At 35.7% G+C, this 20,178-nt stretch overlaps 2 protein-coding genes across 3 annotated transcripts; one reads left to right on the top strand and one right to left on the bottom strand.

The window, feature by feature from the left end:
* The first annotated feature begins 743 nt into the window (after positions 1-743).
* On the top strand, positions 744-7,976 carry LOC120627987 (glutamate receptor ionotropic, kainate 2-like). Of its 2 annotated transcripts, XM_039896144.1 has the most exons (16): positions 744-966; positions 1,503-1,598; positions 1,850-1,993; positions 2,216-2,325; positions 2,437-2,593; positions 2,756-2,964; positions 3,402-3,587; positions 3,729-3,881; positions 4,125-4,562; positions 4,680-4,903; positions 5,067-5,204; positions 5,531-5,729; positions 6,033-6,264; positions 6,510-6,622; positions 6,995-7,153; positions 7,770-7,976. In XM_039896144.1, exons 1-16 carry the CDS (start codon positions 960-962, stop codon positions 7,950-7,952), a joined length of 2,748 nt encoding a protein of 915 aa, XP_039752078.1. In that variant the 5' UTR covers positions 744-959; the 3' UTR covers positions 7,953-7,976. The 2 variants fall into 2 exon arrangements, with proteins under 2 accessions (XP_039752078.1, XP_039752079.1); XM_039896145.1 differs by lacking the exon at positions 4,125-4,562.
* A 262-nt stretch (positions 7,977-8,238) lies between these two features.
* LOC120627916 lies at positions 8,239-18,648 on the bottom strand. Its single transcript, XM_039896042.1, has 6 exons — positions 18,571-18,648; positions 13,007-13,133; positions 11,574-11,774; positions 10,230-10,327; positions 9,323-9,487; positions 8,239-8,286 (listed from the first exon to the last, which is right to left on the bottom strand). The coding sequence occupies exons 1-6, from the start codon at positions 18,646-18,648 to the stop codon at positions 8,239-8,241; spliced, it is 717 nt and encodes a 238-aa protein (XP_039751976.1).
* Between the last annotated feature and the right edge of the window lie 1,530 nt (positions 18,649-20,178).

Below are 20,178 nucleotides of genomic sequence, written 5' to 3'. Positions count from 1 at the left end.
CCGATTATAACCGATTATAATAGAAGTTGCGCGGGTCAGCTAGTTTTGTTTTAAAAACATTATTAATAAACTATTTGATATACCCACTAGTAAGTAAAATAAATGAGAACCTCTATAAAGTGTTTAACACTGCATTGATGATTAATAAACAAATGCATTGGGGTTGGTCCCGTAAGTATAAATATAACGTAGTAAGATGGTATCGCTTTTACAAAATCCTAATAATAACAATAGGAGCTTTCGCTTGGTTGTTGGATCAAGGTTCGGATACAGAAGGCAGTAGTCCTTGAAACGGTGCGTATTGTGAGGAGGTACCTCACTCTGAAGCCCGGACCGCACACCGGTTGCTTGGGCATTGTGTTAATGTTTTTTCTTATATATTTTTAAGTGTTTTTTTTTCAAGCATTATTAAGAGTAAAAAAAAAATGAAAATCAATAAATGATAGAGAATATAATAAATGTTTTATTTGAGACTAAAAACACCTACATAAAACAAGGTATCTACTGATAGCGTACCTGTCGCTAATAAGACGAGCTACGATCTCTTGGCCTGGATTATTGCCAAATGCTAGCAAGGCCATGAACCCATTAAGATCATGATTGTGACAAATACGAAACAATATATAAAGAAAAAAACGTTGTATAAATACTGGATTGAGTATAAATTTCACTACGATTATCTATCTAAATTCAATGTATTTATTTCTAGTATATTATTTATAAGTGTTAAATAGTTTTTGGCATCGGTAATGCACACGTCAAGCAGTGTAGACGGTTTGGCCACGATCGCTAGTAGTTGACCCAGTCTCTATCTGATCACAAATCTAGCACCTGCTATAGTTGCAAAGTATTAAAATATAGCTGACTGAAGTGATAATTGTAACATACTTTAACAGCAAAACAGTGATAACCTTATTTTTATATCTAGCGAAATTTTGCTGTGAGTGTATATTTTGAAAATGGAAGGTGAGTTAAGGAAAGTTTAAATTTATTCAATTTTAATTTTAATTGATTAAATGGTGACGGAAAACATCGTGAGGAAACCTGGCACTGCGGCCTATATCGTTCTCATTCTGCGATGCCGACCCGTGCTCTGTAGTAAGTCAGTAATAAGTTGGTGATGTTGATGAAATAATATCACAGGCGTTGTTCATAACTTTTTAATTTAATATAAGGAATTAGGTAATTTCATATTGGCTAAATTTCACAGGCAGGCGACCGATGCAGAGCCTATTTTCCAATTGTGTATAATTTATCAGGCCATGGCTTGACTAAAACTATATCTATAATTAAAGTAACATAGCACCGTTTTTAAATATTGTAACACGCGTTACTTTGCAAAAATCCGTAATATATTACGAAAATTAAGCTTAATTTGCTATACTCCGCAGCAGCTGTTCGCGGAGTATAGCAAATTAAGCTTGTTTCTCATAATAACCGGGGGTGCTATACCCCTGATTTGTCTTATAGTAGTACAAAACACACATTGATAAATCTTTCAGGTATAAATATGATGCTCTTTACGACATTATTGATTTTTGGGACAGTGAGATGTGCATTTAGAAACTTTGAAACGCTTAAAATATCTGTTAACATCGGTAAGTTTTCTGATGTCGCACTAATAATGAAAATAGTTTTTAATTTAAACATTCTGAAAAATTATAAAGAGTCATACAGTTTGTTATACCTTTGTAATTTTTATATGTACCTTATTTCCGTTTCCTGGAAAATGTAACACGGCAATTATTAGCTCTTCTTGCCAACACAAACTTTGCTATTGCTTCGTATCCAGCTGGAGCCGTAATTACTTGTTTTGCTGAAACTTTGAGAAAATCGTTGTGATTTTCAGGTGTGATATTACCACAAAATACTGTAACTGAAGTTGCCTTCGCTTCTGCACTCGCAAGGGCGTCAATGGAGAGTGAACACTATAATTTTGCTATGAAAATTGTATATGTTCCATATGGAGATAGTTTCGCAGCTTCAAAAGCTGGTAAGTGTAAGGTTGACAAAAATAGTTCTACTTTAATATGCAATATGGCGAGGTTTTTTAATTTCCTGGTCAGGCTTTGACTAGATTCAGCCAAAGAAAGATAAAAATCTTTCTAAAATCCTAATTGGCGGTAGGTATTTTGTAAATATTAAATTGTATAACGTCTCATACTAAGTAATTAAGTATATATTCAAATATCTACTTCTTCTAAATTCTTTGTAGCATGCGAGCTGCTGGCGATCGGTGTGATAGCAATATACGGACCAATAGATAGTGTTTCAACTTCGGCTGTAGAAGCGCGATGTCGGGCTGCGAGAGTGCCACATATTCAAGTAAGTGTGTTTCCTTTTTTAAATGGAATTCTATCAGTTATTTTATGCAAACATTAGCAAATACCTACCTACGGACTAATTGTATAATATACAATCGATTTTACATTCTAGGCGGTGTGGCGACCACCTTACGTTCGTGGACTAGAGCGTCCGTCGCCTCCTGGTATAAACTTGTATCCAGAAGCAGTCGCTCTATCAAAGGCTGTTGCCTTGTTTATAAAAGACAACGATTGGGACAGATATACGCTGCTCTATGATGATGATCATGGTAAGATTCAGGTACTTAAATTTTCGAGTGAATATATTCCATAAGCTACTCGTAGCACGAATATTAGGCACGGAAATAACAACCTTGATGCAGGCAAAGGTAGGCAATTTGTGAATAATTGATACAGTATGTCGCAAGGAGACTAAAATGTATTTTTTTCAGGACTCATAAGGTTACAAGAAATCTTGAAACACGCTGATCCCAGTCACAAATGGGTGGCGCGTAGATTGAAGCGCGGTGAAGATAATCGTCAGTTGCTTAAAGCATTGAAGGCGTATGGTGAATCCAGAGTGATCATAGATTGTCCATCGGAAAGAGTCCTTCATTACTTGCGACAAGCTTTTGAAGTTAAATTTTTTGAGGATTATATGGTGAGATATTAATAATTTGTTGCTTAATTTCATAATTTAAAATTTTATTTAAAAAATTGTTAACATTCAAATGCAAAAATAATTTATTTTAAGTAGGTCTAATAATATAAGCATTTATGAAACGTCAAGTCTATCTGTTTGTATTGACTACACACCTGTTTTGGAAGGTAGATTCTACGGAAAAGAAGCCGGCAAGAAACTGTCAGTTGCACTTTTTTTTAAACCATCATTTTAACTATAATTATACCTTCTTGTGAAAGATGAAAGTGGTGCGGTGCGCTTTCAATAAACCTTGTCAATATACATTGGGTGTAAATAATATTCATTAAAAGGCGGTAACTCATGTGCCCATAATGGCGGGCCGAAAACCCTTAACTATTTGATTTTCTGCTTTATACATAAACGTTGAAGATCCAATAACATCATTTTTTTATTAGAGCTACGTTCTCATATCTTTGGATGCGCATACTTTGGATCTGCAAGAGCTTAGATATGGATTGTCGAATGTCACATGTCTGAGGATATTCGACCATTCCGATTCAAGGACACGATCCTATCTCGCAGATTGGAAGGCTAGAACGACACCTGATATAAAAATTCCTCATCAAACGCACGAAATAACTGTAAGTGTAATTTGTATAACTTCACGAACTGTTACTTGTAATTTTTTTGCAACTTTGATTAAGTTTACTTCATTTGTTTGACTTACGTACATACGTATTTTTTTGTGGCCCTTCCCAAAAGAAAATAAACTATGTTTCAAGGTTGAAGCAGCTTTAGCAAGTGATGCAGCAAGATTAATTACCGATGCAGTGGAAAGTGCACCAGATGAATTCAAAATAGAGCCTCAATCGATTGAATGCGGTTCTGATACGCCATGGGAGATTGGTGAAGAATTTATTAACCACTTGCTGACGGTAAGTGTCCGCAATTGTGAAGCGTAAATTCTAAAAATGCTCGTTAGTCTAATTGCAATAAAATTTATTCGGTGGCAAAATAAAGAAAAAGCGTTACCTGATCTTGGATAAATAGTTGTATTAAGTACTGGACTTTTTAACTTAACTCCTGTCGCTCCTACCACGTCAGGTAACTCTTAAATATTTAACTTTGTTTCTATTTTTTAATTCCGAAAATATATTTTGATCTCCTTGTTAATCTAGAATCCAATAACGGGCATAACTGGACAAATAAAAGTCGACAACACTACCGGAGAAAGGACAAATTTCAACGTTGAAATTATGGAACTCTCCAACAGTGGTTTTAATAGGATTGCTCAATGGAATGCCGAAGAAGGTTTCAAATATGCAAGAACCCCTGGCGAAGTATCTGATCTTTTAGCGGAAAAATGGCAGAACAAAACTTTTAGAGTTGTATCTCGCATAGGAGCACCATATCTTGTTGAAAAAACGCCTAAAGATGGGGAAGTGCTAGTTGGTAATGATCGTTATGAGGGATACTCAAAAGATCTTATACATGAAGTTTTAAAAGAAACGCTGCATCTCAATTACGAGTTCGAAATTGTACCAGGAAATTTGTATGGTTCTTATAATAAAGAAACTAAGAAATGGGATGGTCTAGTAGGTCATCTTATAGAAAGGGTATGTCGTTTATTTAAAAGTCATGTAGTTTTTTTTAAACGATATTTTACTTTTTGTATCTTTATCATTCGGCTCTATCAGATAAAATTTTTAGTAAACTTATTCATAATTTTGCAGAAAGCAGACCTGGCTATTTGTGATTTGACAATAACCTACGAACGAAGAGCCGCCGTAGACTTTACGACTCCGTTTATGACGCTGGGCATCAGCATTCTATATTCAAAACCTACACCACCGGAACCGGAACTCTTTTCTTTTCTGAAACCATTTTCGGTAGATGTTTGGATTTACATGGCTGCCGCGTACTTGATGGTTTCGCTTTTCTTACATATTTTAGCTAGGTAACGTTTCTTTAATAACTTTTATGTAAAGCCTAAGATGATGAAATATGAATATCTTGTAAAACACCATTTCCATATAAAAAATGACTAATAAACATCCATCTTTTTTCGGTTCCTTTTCATTCTAGCAAATGTAGAACTATTTTTAACTTTTATCTTGCAGGCTTGCACCAAGTGATTGGGAGAATCCTCATCCATGTGACAAATCTCCAGAAGAACTAGAAAATATTTGGCATATCAAAAATTGTTGCTGGTTGACTATGGGGTCGATTATGACACAAGGATCGGATATTTTGCCGAAGTAAATGAATAATAATAAGTTTTTGTCTAATAATTTATGATTGACCTTAAATATCGCATTTTTCATTGCTATTTATAAAAAAATAGCAGGGTTCTTAAATTAAAGTCTCAGCTGCACTCTTAAAACTGTTCTTGATTTGACATACCTACACTTTAGTGACTCCTTCTTCATACAAGGACTACTTTTTATGTCACAAAAATATGGCGATTTGTGACTTAAAAATTTAGTAGTAGGTATTAGACAGTTATTGACAGATTAGATAGGAATGTAAAGCAGAGTCAGGGCCTCGCTTGTAATAAACTTACCTAACACTATTTTCACTACAGGGGCTATTCTACAAGATGGGTATGTGGAATGTGGTGGTTCTTCGCTCTCATTATGTGTTCATCTTACACTGCCAATCTTGCCGCTTTTCTTACCAATGCTGCTATGGACGATTCCATTAAGAGCGTAGACGATCTAGCCAGTCAGACCAAGATTAAATATGGGACATTAAAAGGGGGTGCAACGTCGTCGTTTTTTAGGGTGCGTATTAAATCAATTTTATGAGTGTAGCTCCTAGTTAATACGCGTGAAATAATAATCTAGAAATATTTCTTGGCTGTATTGTACGTAAAATATTAGGTATCTAAACATAATCATTCATAAATAGTTTTTCGGCGTATAAATATCTTAGCTTTATATGAAAGATTTTTTGTCAGCATAAACAAAAATAAACAATAAACAGATAAAACTATTACAATTTTGTGTTACTACAGACAAACAAGAATATGCAGTTCTAGGCTATAGCTTTGCTAGATGATTACCTTAACATTCTTTGATTTTCAGCGTTCAAATGTCTCTACCTTCCAAAAAATGTGGGCTGCAATGGAGTCTGCCCGACCATCAGTCTTTGTTAAGAATAATGATGAGGGACTTGAAAGAGTCTTAAAGGGTAAAAGATCTTATGCATTCCTAATGGAGTCAACTGCAATCGAATATCAACTGGAAAGACATTGCGACTTGATGCAAGTCGGCGGGCTACTTGACTCCAAAGGATTTGGAATTGCTATGCCGTTTTGTAAGTACTATACTTTATATTTATAGTGCCTTATGTCATAAGGTGTACCTGCACCAAAAAGACAGTGCCAGTCGTTTTCATGATATTTTTTTATTAAATTCCACCTCATTTAATGAGGGAGGAGGGAAAACTTATCCGAGTCGTCCAGGTTTCACCGAATTGGTGCCGTCATACAAAACAGATTTAAAACTGTGTCTTATCCAAGTTCATTAAAAAATGAAGAACTAATTGTCATTTACTTCTAGCTTCCTCATATCGCACAGCAGTTGACAATGCTGTATTAAAATTAGCTGAAAGTGGAAAATTAGTTGAACTTAAAAATCGCTGGTGGAAAGTACCAGAAGATGAAGCATGTGTTGTAAGTATTTTAAAATGTAATTGTTTTTTGACATCTGGTTATTATTTAACGTTAGGTCCGTTTGTAGACAGTCTCCAATTGGTTTGGAATAGGAAAACATACATAATGTGCATTTAAATATTACTTGATTGTAAGTTAAGGCAGGTCTAGAACTTCCTTTAGAATCCTACTATAAACCATGCCCAGAATAGATTTAGGTTCATTTTTGCAGCGATTATTACATACAATGCTATAATATAAGTTTATGTCTGTTTCTAGTAGGTTCCACGTATAATTATATTTATAGTACGATTAGTAACTATTTTATAATTTTAAGTAAATACTATTTTTTATATATGCAAAGGCAATACGTCATATTATGTGTTTTTTTAGACAGAAGAAGCTACTGAAGAAGGAGCCAGTGCCGCTGAATTAGGAGTTGATAATGTGGGTGGTGTGTTTGTTGTATTAGGAATAGGATGTGGTATGGCGGCAGCTATGGGTGGTCTAGAGTTTCTTTGGCATGTCAGAGATGTAGCTGTTGAACAAAAGGTTAGTAAATTTCTGTTTTTGTTCAGGCCACTTTACTTCTAGTACCTAACCATTTGTGAGCTTTAGAAATTATTCTATGTTGATAATGGTGGTTCTTACGCTGAACAAGCTAATCAAAATTAAGTTAAAAGTGTGAAAAGGACAGGACTACTTTTAGACCTGTCTATTTTTTAGATTAGTTGTCATAGAATTCAAATAAAGAGAATATCAGTGTAATAGTCGGGTCATAGAGATTGGTACATTTATTTCTTATGTGAATTTCTGTTTTAAACAATTTGATATAAAGACAGAACCAAAATAGTTAATACTGAAATTAACATAAGAAAACATGTACCAATCTCCCTGACATTGACATTGATAGTGTACAAATGTTTACTAATGTTAGGCTCATCTGCTGTGCCAATCTTGACAAAAAGAACATAGATCCTGGAGGGCGTTGGATGTTCAAATAACGTTTTTATTAATGCGCGGCAGATCCTCTCGAAATTTTGTGTAAAGGAAGCTTCTAAAAAGAAGACGGGCATACAGCTAGTATTTAGCATTGGATAATAGTAGGAGCAAGGCGGACGAAGTAGATAATAAAGGTTGAGTCGGTAAATTTTTAATTACTTTGCAGATGACACCTTCAGAGGCTTTTTGGGCAGAATTGACGTTTGCTTTAAGTTTCTGGGAGACGGAGAAGCCTGTTCAGCACGACCGTTCCTCATCATCGGGGTCCAATTCAAATATAGCTTCAAGAGCATCTTCGGTCATCAGATCAGCAGTAGACTTATTTCACCTTGACGTTTTCAATAAATAGTTAATTTTCACTATATTTAATTATAGTAACGTCATATGGAAGTTTTGATTAAATAAATAAATAGTTGATTCCACAATTAAATTGTTTATTGAAAAAACTCGCCCTGATCCCGATGTTAATGAATCGATCAAGTTACAAAATAACATATGATAAACGCTCTTGCATTATATTTAGGAAAACTTATTAAACCTAAAGCGTAGTTACAGATTACATCATCCGCATTCATTTGAATTTGAATTCAGAACCAGTTGTGGTGCAAAAATTTATACTGTTGTATAGCATCGCATTAAAGTTCCAAAATCAATATGTAAAGAGTAATAGCACCACCAATGATCTGCAATACAAATTGTGATTGTTAGATTGTTCATACTTGTTTCCGTTCGCTAACTTCTTGCCAATATTATAATTGCAAGTGTGTTTACTGCTTTTTCTTTATTTCTGGATCGACAGAATTAGAATTTGGTTGTTATATATCGATTGTTATAAAACAGGAGAGGATACCCGTGGCGTGCACTGGGTTTCTTAACAGGGTATGCATACACCAAGAAAATTGCATAAAACGGAAAAAATCCACCTTTTATACGAGTTATATATAAGTTTTAGGGTAGGCAGTGCTTTTGTACATGTGATGTGAAGTGCACGCCACTAGAGGATACCCACGTTTCATACTTCAAAGCAAAAACGCTGACGGAGTAAACCAATATAATTACGAGTATCTAACCTATGCTATTGCACATATGGGTACAAGGTCGTCTGAAAAGTTATATTTATCAAATTAAAAAAGCAAGCAAATTATCAACATTGTGAAAATGTGTCAGCCTTGGGACACAGTGAAGTTCTATTGCCAAAATAAGCAAAAGAAGAAGAAGAATTTCTATTGCCAAAGAAAATACTTCTACAATCTGTGATTGTATATTCTTGACAATAGAACCTGAATAATGTTCAAACTTATTATTTAAATTAATATCCATGTTAGCCTTTTACAGGGACTACAGGTCTATTATACCTGGGTATAAGATACTAATAGGGCTAGCACAGGCAATGAGACAAAAATTATATCCCCCGATTATATACATGATATATATTATATATGATATAATTATAGTGTCCACTTGCTAAAGCACGGGAACATGGAATAGGAGAAGTTTACCGCCGTTTATTATTACCCATATATTATTTGGATATTATATTCACTTGTGCGCCAGTGCTCTAAAAGTTTTTAAAGCGGTGGGAGAAGGTAATTTTATTTTTTATCCTTTTGGGGAGACACTGCCCATGCTAGCACTGCAGGCCTGTAGACCCCTGGGGATAATATACCAGTGGTGAAAGTAATCCTAACATTAACATTCCAACCACTCGGGACCATTTACCGTGAATATTGTGGATCTCTTAAGTGAGCAAATTCCCATCACAGTGAAGGACACATCGTTGAGAAGCAATTGGTTAAAGAAATCATCTGTCGCTTCGAACAGTGGATCAGCCTCACAAGTCACCTCACACATCATCTGTGCCACCAGCATCTTGGTTTTCGAGAACTGTAATACATTTTGGAATTATAGTTTCGTAAACATTGGTGCCAATTCTGTTGTCCACTAAACTAAACTAAATTGGCAGGTCTAAAGGTGGGTATCCTTCTCTACAGCGAGCAGGGCCGCGAAACCTATGAAGCGCCTTCTTTTTCACGAATCTTCATGTTACAACTTTTTTATTATTTATTATTTGTTTATTTTGACCGTTATAAATGCTCTTCTGTTATATATACTTAGATAATATTTTCCTTCGCTTCCGTTTCCCAAATACTGCGAAAAATAAAACCTCTAAAACCAAAAAGGATACATACATTGCGTTAACAACTTCAAAACGATTTATCGTTATTTCCAGACAGCAAATTTTATTTAAAATTGAACCTTATGAAGAAAATATCAAGGAATTTAAAAACAAATCTACATAAATTTCTTTGGGAGTTCGCTATTGTGAATAATTACTGTTGAATGTTCGCACCGCACGTGAATATTATCTTGGGAGACTTGTACAATAAGCATTATATAACTATGTTTTGTAATTTGTTATTAAAAAGGCATTTGTTGTACCTACTTACTTATTGATACTCCACTACAAAGAAAATGATGGTGTGTAAGTGTAACAAAAATAATTTCGGTGGCGACGCCCGGCCCCTATTGTCTTGGCGCCTGTGTGCGTCGCACACTTCGCACTTCGCTCAATTTCATTTAGTTTAGTTTATGTGTACCATAAAGGTAATAAAAATAAATTGTTTACCTCTTCGCTGATACGATGGCAGGGTTCCACGATCACAATAATTCTAAAGATGTGGCACACAAACCAGACACACTGTTTAAGTATTGCGTATTTGAGATCTAAAGCCAAATCAAATATAAACTTAAGTATTAATCTAAATGTTATTTCATAAAACTCGGGTGTGTAATTGTACCCGACCCGACGACGTACATAAGAAATAAATAACAGAATTAGAGTATATCTATGGTGACGAATAAGAAACAAGACTCCTTCACCCCACCGACCTTTATTATAAGTACTAAATGTGCCTCACCCAAAACGTATTTCAAAAATGCCAAATCAGTTTTACCAAAGTAGAGACTTTACGTTTCCACTCCTATAAAAAATTACTATACTATTAAGCTAAAACAAAAAATACCTACATTTTGTTTTCAAAATTCAGGATTCATTTTGAATGGGAAAATTAGAAAATCTACTTCATGTATCGACCGAATATGGTGTATGCAATGTTTTTAGTGGGGTAAAATTACTTATATTCGTGCTATTATTTATCAAATGAAATAGCGCACATCGGTTGGATGGTTTCAAAGTCTATACTTAACACATAGTAGAAGCAATTTCTGTGTTATATAAACATACATAGATTAAAATGTATTGCTTTATTAGTATGTTAAACAGGTAGGTATTATATCTATTTCTTTTCTTCTTCTTCCCATTTTATATACACGGAAAAATAAGTAGATAATAAATAAATAAATAAATATACTACGACAATAATGACTGATGAATAATTTTATGAATAATATACATAAATACTTATAAAATACAGACAAATACCCAGACACTGAAGTTCATCACAGAAACATTTTCCAGTTGTGGGAATCGAACCCACGACCTTCGTCTCAGAAAGCAGGGTCGCTGCCCACTGCGCCGATCGGCCGTCAAAAAAAAAAAAGAAAGCCGTAAGAATAAGATGTTAATTTTTTTATAGGTAATAAAAAAGTCTTAATGGTTACATCGGCCCTACGGCCCGAAAGTGAAGTCGAAGTCCTACCCACTTGGGCTAGGCCTTCGACTTTACTTTCAGGGGGCTAAGTTGAAATCCCAGCACTTTCTTTAATAAGTTATGTGCGATTTAAGCAATTAAAATATCACTTGCTTCAATGGTGAAGAAAAACATTGTGAGGAAACCTGCATGCCTGAGAGTTCCGCGCAATGATCTCAAAGGTGTGTGGAGTCCACCAATCCGCACTTGGTCAGCGTGGTGGACTACGGCGTTAACCCCATTTTCATTGTGGTAGGACCCGGGCACAGTAGTGGGCCGATAATAGTTATACACTGCTCACATTATCAATGGTCACTTACCGTTACCTGTAGTACAGCACAGAACTTGTGCAAGATTATTTATAGTTACTACTAAAGTCATAGAGACGATAATAATGTGGACGAGTAGGAAGAAGTTTTCTATATCGTTAAGTTCCCGCAACACTTCACATGTCCGAACGAAACTGCTTGATAGTTTACGGATTTCTATAGCCAATTTCATCCTCGGTGTCATTTTAACATCTGCAGCAGAAAAAAACGCTATTTATTATAGTAAAGTCTAACTGCTACACACAATAATTATATTAATAATAGGTACATAAATGCGAAAGAGTGTCTGTATAATTGTAATTTATGCACGGCTAAATAGTTGAAAAGATTTTTCTGATGCACACACATATGACGGCCGACTGGCGCAGTGGGCAGCGACCCTGCTTTCTGAGTCCAAGGCCGTGGGTTCGATTCCCACAACTGGAAAATGTTTGTGTGATGAGCATTAAGTGTTTTTCAGTGTCTGGGTGTTTATATGTATTTTCTAAGTATTTATGTATATATAATTCATAAAAATATCGATCAGTCATCTTAGTACCCATAACACAAGCTACGCTTACTTTGGGGCTAGGTGGCGATGTGTGTATTGTCGTAGTATATTTATTTATTTATTTAGGTTGCATCCTCGAGATGCAAATAAGATACACTTTTATCTCGGAAAGTAACACGAAAAATAAATAGTAGATTGTTTTAACATGAAATGTCTCAAGTAATGGTTGAAGGGATAGATCCTAAAGTAAATGGATGGTCACCAGAATTCTAAGTGTAGCGAAAAACAGCGGAAAAGTTTATATATCTAAAATAGGGATAATGACGATAATTCATATAATGAAAACAATAGTTTTCACATCTCGCTAGTCAATAAAAAATAACATAACGTAGCAACATAGTAATATTATAATTAACAGAACTTTCTGCGGATTAGGAATATTATGTAAAAAGAAAATTGCTAGTAGAAAAGATGATGTAGTGCAAATACACGCCTTAACATCTGGACGTCTAGTTTCGATTCCCGGATGAGTAAATATGGTAGAACAAACAAATGATGAAGTTTTTTTACTACTCAATAATGTGTGTGTGCATGATCCCTTTAAAAGGAGATCGCAATTCCTTAATTTCTCATACATTTGTGTTCAGTTCCGTGCCTTATATCAACAACATACAGAATAATATCGCCCTAACATTAATCGCGCGATCAAAATGAAATAGGACGAAGTGTTAACATGTCTATGAAAAAGTTATGTCAAGGTAAAAAAAACAACTTACATACAAAACTACTGATCAGCTGATCGAGTAATTTTGTATGGAGAGTCAATTAAAAGTGGCGAGGCTGGCGCACCCTGCACCATAAATAAAAACGTAGATAAAAACGTTTCTGGCAACATATCAATCAAATACAGCAGGTATATAACAATCTCCCTTACCTTGCTTAACTTTACCCAGTAGGTCAATGGTCTTGCTGATAGAAGTTATTGGAATATATGAATAGCTGATTGCATCTCTTGACAATGGGCTCGAGATTTCATTGAGTGCTGCTAATGGATAAACAAGCTTTGAAAAAAAAATTGACCGACTTTATTTACCCTCAAGACTCACCAAAACACCTGGATCATTTGGTTTGAGATAGTTCAACTAACACACTGGCTATAAATCTTGAGGATTCCTCATCAGATTCTGCCTTGGTGACTAATTAGAGCACCGCAAGAGTATACAGCATAGTGGTAAGAGTGTAGACATACACGGTTTCGGTCGATATCACCTATATGTGTCAGTAAGCGTTAAAGCTTGAAGCCCACCAACATCCATTTGAACCCCGGCGCGGAAACGACGGGGTGTTATAAGTTTGACGTGTCTTTGTGTGCGTTGTGGCAACGTATTTCTCGAAAGGATGAACCGATTTTGATTGCGTATCTTTTGTTAAAAATGTGCCGCCGCCTCCAATATGGATAGCAAATGCTTGTAGTACTAGTAGAATAACGTACACTTAATCGAAAGTTTAAGGATTTTGAAAATTTTCAATTTAAGGTATTATCTCTAAATCCCTCTCTCCTTTAATATGTGTATTTAGTATAAAAAAATAACTAACATTGACAGTTTATTTGAGACTTTATATCCGCAAGGTATTTGTTAATCAGTTCAAATGAGGTGTTGACAAGCAGCGAGACAAGAACGAAGTGTAATGCCACCATTACCAGAGAGCCGAAAAGGATCAATTGTGCGCACTTGATATCTAAGAAAAACACTGAAACATAACTTTTTGTTTAAATAATAAAAAAATATTAACATCACATAATATAAGTATCACTAAATACTCAAGTTAGAGAATTGATTATAACTCCAAGTTATATACATTTCAGACTTCATATAAAAGTACCCTAAACCGATAAAAAATTTCTGTCTTAAATATTGGCGTTACCTTGACGTATTCCATGATATTAAATTATCAATTAAAATCTAGATTAATTTTCTATGCTCCACGAAAAGATATAGAATCTGTACGGTATAATTTATAACTTCTATCCTTATGTCCTACACAAATGGTTTGTCAGGCACACACAAATGGTTTAATTTTATTATAGACTTCTGACTTTATAACACGCATATGTCTAAACATGAGTGTGAATTATTGTTAGAATACAAACTGTGACCCCATTTGTTCTCTATGAACCGTAAAAAAGAACCTACAGTTCATTCACTATAAATTATCCCCTATTTTATATAGTCCGTTGTATGTTACGTAGACGAGCGCTTGACTGAATTTACACCTGATGGTAAGTTATGGTGCTGTCTATGAGTTAGCGCGATTGCCTATTCACTCTTGATTTGAAGGTACTCACATTGTAGGTAGGTACTGGGGAAAATGGAAGCTTGAAGGGCATTCCAGACTGTTTCTATTATCATGAATACTTTATTACCCCATCGTCATAGCATTTCAAACTAGCCTTTTATAAATAATTGAGACGAAATTACTGAGTAAGCATGAATTAGTATATTATTATGCTTAATCATACCTTCATCACGTTCCCAAAAATCTAGCAGTGGCAAAATCCACAAATAAAATATTATTATGGTTATCAGAAAAGTGGCCTGCCATGATTTTGGTCCTGAGGTATAGCTATAATTGAGGCTTTTTTTTATCTGAAAAATAAAGGAACACAATAAAATAAAGCTGGAATATACACTATGAATATACGTAATTATTATTATTATTTATTTGGTATCTATGACCCATCTACACTATAACATAACAGAATAATTAAAAAACAAACTAAATCAAAAAAACTTACATTAAGTATTAATATGCAATATTCAAAAAGTTAAAATTTAAAATTTCTGCGACCAGGCCCTTCGTGGAGTTTAATATACAACTTATAAATCGGAGAGTCGTATCGATTTATTAATGCTTTCAGAATGCCGTTACTGCTTACCCACGTTCTTTTCATCAAGGATGCTATTCGTTTTCTTCTGATGGCAAAAAAGTCATCAGTATGAGCTCTCGCGAACATTTCTGATGCACTACAATAACGGGGTAAACCCAACGGCAGTCTGAAACCATCACTATACTGAACTCGTAGGGCGTTGTATTGTTTTTGAATATTATTTGCCCTGTGGTAACGGCGAATCAGAATACAGTTGTCACCACCCCAGCTCTTCCTGCGGGTGTCGTACTACCACCATCTCTTGCGATCACCGACCCGTCTGCCCAGCTCGCAACGTGGTGCTTATGGGCAAACCCTCCCGTTGGAAGAGGCCTTTTGTCCAGCAGTGGACTGTTATAGGCTATTCGTAGTGGCTGTGATATTATTATGATGCCCTAATAATTTTATATACATTGAAAATATTGGTAACTCTTTTGTTCCTGTAACTGGAACAATAGAAAAATGGCGACGTGACGCGGTTGGGTGGGATATATTATGTGGAATAACGAAAGAAAGTTCGAATTGGAAAAATTTAGTTATCAGAAGTTTGTATGGATGAACTGCTAGTAAGTACTTAGTATCAGTGATGATGCGGGTTAAAGTTGCCGTTCTTACGTATCGACTGACCCAGGTTCCATGGATCGAAAGATTTTTTAACACAAAAACAAATGAGTAATTTTTACTTAGATACAATTAACAAACAAACGGCATCAGAAAGTTTTAGCATAAAACGTTATGTCTTGAAGTTTAAGTATTAAAAAAGTCGAGTGGTATAACTTACTGTAGGAGAATTGGTTTTGATGGTGATGGAAATGTTATGTGAGTATGGACACATTTTGAGTATGAATTTGTAAGTAATACTTTGTCTAGTATTGATTGATCGACATTTGCTACGTAAATGGGGCCAGGTGGGCATAACAAAGAGTCACTATCCAAAGTACGAATAACAGAAAGAACTGCAGCGTGAAAACACAAAAACTTGCTAATTTGAGAGTACCTTATTGATTTCCGTCGTGCATTGTAAATATTTCTTCATTTTCACCATACTACAATAGGTGCCATGCCATGATGCAAATACAGTGATAAATATATCAATAATGCCCAATAAGCGATTGGTATTCGAACTTTTCGGATCGATGTTTTCAGCAGCCTTTTGAGTAACAGGCACGAATAACATATCTACTACGACAATCAAATCTGTAACAGAATAAAACTCACATTTTATTCATTTTCTTCATGTCTTAAAGGCTACTGCGAGGTTCTTTTAAAGTTGCTCTCTACTACTTCATGCTTCTCTGGTACATTCTCCATTGGCACGTTTTTTTTAGTAATAATTACTAGATCAAGCAGATATCCCCCTTGATGGATTAAACAATTATGCTCTGGAACAATCTGCCTGCTGAAATCCGATATTTAAGAGTCGTCTGAAGGACTACTACTACAATACCTTGATCGTCCTACCTACTACCTCTCTTTGAGTGATGGAATTTGAAGTAGATTCTTTATATTCTTTTTTTTTTTAACTGTGTGTTAAAATCTACTTATATATATTATGTTTGCTATATATTTATATATATTATGTATATTTAAATTATATATGTATTTGTATCTTTACATTTTGGTATTTATGTCTATCTATCTCTTGGCACTATCCCGTTCTGTTGCTGTAAGTCATATCTACAAAGGTTGCCTGTAAGAGATTGCTTGCAGCAATAACGCTGCCTTTGCATGTCTACATTGTGTGCTGTTTACTCCTTACTGTTTCTTTTTCTTCTTCTTCTTGATGGTAAGTGGAAACCCATAGCCTATAAACAGAGCAACACATCGCAGGGAATACGAGGGACACGTCCTGCAAAGTGCCACCCCGTGTCCATCAATCTGATGAGTAGTATTTTTTTTTTAAATATATAGACAAGTGCTTGACTGCAATCACACCTGATGGTAAGTGATGATGCAGCCTAAGATGAAGCGCGCTTGCCTAGAAGATGCCTATTCACTCTTGATTTGAAGGTACCCAGATTGTAGGTATCGGGGAAGACGAAAGATGGGAGGGCATTCCAGGCCTTTGCGGTGCGGATCAGAAAGGAAGAAGCAAAACGTGCTGTACGTGTGTATGTGTTGATGGTATTTCAATAACGTAACGGTGCAGATTATTTCGGTACCTCGCAGTTCGATGGTAGAAAGGAGATTGTTTGACCAAATCGAATAGCTCCTGAGCACACCCTGAGTAGGTGTTAAGCCTCATGTGCCGGCAACTTTGATGATTCTTGCGCGATTAAGATGCTGCTTTCGGTTAGAAATAAGCATGGCTCTAGAAGATACTTCCCCGGACGAGCTCTGCCACGGAAAGCTACTACTGAAAACTGAAAAGTTCTACTACAGCTACTGTGTCTTAGTGCTGAGCTTTACTATAATATGGTCGTCGTGGCGTCTTTGGATGTGAACTTACCACCGTAAGCGTTTCTTGGCGCCATTTTCAACAATTTAGCAAAATAGTGTGACACCCGTTGACAAGCGTAACATGTACATTTCTGTGTTCACTTGTGATTACATAATACGTACAAATAAAACCACATGACACAACTAGTAATGTCTAGAGATGAGGGCAAAAGTCTAACGCTAAAAATGCTGCAAGACCGGCGGTAGGGATGGACTAGTTTTAGGACGGCCGACCCCAATAGCCAATAGGGTATGCTCCTGTTAGCGGTTGATCACCTGGCTACCTACGCTACTCAATAAACATGTTGTGACGTCACTACAAGATTCATTAATATAGAATTGCTTTAATAGCACTATTTTGCTTTATATAATTCGTAATAATACTTATCTAAATATTTAATGTTTTCCAAATAGAAAAATAACAATAAGTATATTTTGTGAAATAACTTACCGGAAACTAATATCGTAAAATATTATTATTGGTTCGTTTTGTTGTCAACATTGTAAACGGTACCTGAGCCGTATAATAGAAGAAGTATTACCTTCTCAAGCATTCATTCTGTATCAAGTAGTTGTAGGGGGAAACTCTGCTCGATTATATGTCAAATGTAAAAAGAGAAAAAAAGTATTATTCCAAGTCCTATCCCCACATTCTCCAACACTCCACAATGATGGCGGCACTGGTTGCTTGGCTGTGGCTAGTACTGTGGCTTCGACAGTCCTCTCGATTGGCGTAGCCTAGCCTAGCCTTTATAGGTCTAGCTTATTTTATATTATTTGGTCACCATTACCAAGGCTTAACTACGCTATTTACCTAATAATAATCTAATAGCAATGATTAAATTACGAGTAATTAAAGTATGTACACTAATTTAAGTAGTAATCATTGGAAGCTTAAAATATATCGATGGAGAAATCAAAATAGATTTTTGTTTCATATTTGTATGAAAGGATTTAAGTGCAATTTGGTATACTAATAGCTGATACTCCGCGTAAATAGTGCTTAACTAGAACAATTCGTTCCGGGAATACTGACTGATAATACTTATTACGAAAATTCCAAGGTAGTAGATTGGACGAGAAATGTATACGACCGTAGTGGTAGCTGTGGACCGGAAGCGTAGTGGTACCATCCCATACAGCCGCGTCACCCACAACACCACTGCCAGTGCCTTGTCTACCACCCACGTCTCCTTGTTGATCGCCATTTTCTATTTAAATAAATACCTATTTAAATAACTATTTAAATATAAACTAAACTCGAACTGGAAGCGGTTATAGCCAAGTGGTTAGGACTTCGGCTTCACTTTCGGGGGGCCGAGTTCAAATCCCAGGACGCAACTCTAACTTTCTTATGTTATATATGTGTTTTAAAGTGAGTATGAATTGCTTTAACGGTGAAGGACAACATCGTGAGGAAACCTGCATGCCTGAGAGTTCTCCGTAATGCTCTCAAACGCATGTGCAGTCCACCAATCCGCACTATTCTAGCGTAGTGGGCCGGTAATGAGTTGATATGATGATGATGATGACACTAAACCAAATTGACACTATCTCTTTTCAACATGAGCAGTATAAAATATTTATCTTGACAGTTTATTAGCTTCGACCTCCTTTTCGGGGGAACCTAGTTCGATCCCCGACCTCTAACTTTTCGGAGTTATGTGTTTTTTTTTTATTTAAGCAATTTAAATATCACTTTGCTTATTAAAACATCGTGAGGAAACCTTACATTTACGATAACGATCTCAAAGGCATATAAAGTTTAACAATCTGCCTGGGCCAGGGGTGTGGACAGTGTGGACTCCGGCCTTAACGCTTTCTCTTTGGGAGGAGAGCCATGTCCTGTAGAGGTAATGGTTTGATATGATGAAGATGATGATCGTGCAAAATAATGTGACTCGAAGTCTGTACTTACAAAGACAATCTTACAGTGAATAGTGTTATATCCTATACCTAGGCTATATAAACAACCTGCCAGAACTCTATATTGGTAATAACTAACAAATGACCAAAATGACGAAGGTACACATACATTTTATGTAATTATGTAGTGAACAGAATTGTATTAGTAAATAATTACATGCCCAACAAACGAAAAAATAAAATATCGATGTTTACTTTCCTAAGTAAGTTACGAGACTGCGCTCTTTTAATAAATTATTATCAAAGAGACTAATGGAAAATCGAAAAGTCTCGTTGGTCTAGTGGTTAGCATGCATCAAGAGTTGCTGGGTACGAATCCCGGGTTGGACAAAAACTCTTTAGGTATTGTGCTTTTCTATTACTTGTTAGGGAATTATTAGTACCGGCCTGGAGTCCGAAATTTGGAGTCAACGTAAAGCCCGGAGAGCATGTAAAGCCGTCGGTGCCGGTTATTTTCACGACCTTGTTATAATAGTCGTTAATGCTCATTAAGTTGTGTTGGAGCAGCGTGGAGTTCTAAAGTCTTTCAATAAAAATAATTTAAAATATTTAGTGTTACCACAGTTTCCGGACGGAATAAGAAAGATAGGTTTTTCATATGTAGGATTCCTCCGATTAAATAGGATGTCCAGAACTCACAATCAGTGGCGTGCACTTCATATACGCACAGATGCACTGCCTACCCTAAAAATTTCATACAACTTGAAAAGAAGGAGAATCTTTCCACTTTATGCGATCTTCCTGCTTTATGCCTACCCTCTCCCCTAAATCCCCTATGCACGCCAATCTACGACGCCACTGCTCACAAGACG

The sequence above is a fragment of the Pararge aegeria genome, chromosome 12 (assembly GCF_905163445.1).
Source record: "Pararge aegeria chromosome 12, ilParAegt1.1, whole genome shotgun sequence".
In the NCBI taxonomy this organism is placed as follows: Eukaryota; Metazoa; Arthropoda; class Insecta; order Lepidoptera; family Nymphalidae; genus Pararge; species Pararge aegeria.
The sequence above is the reverse complement of the archived record's forward strand: the minus strand, read 5'-3'. Positions and strand labels throughout refer to the sequence as shown.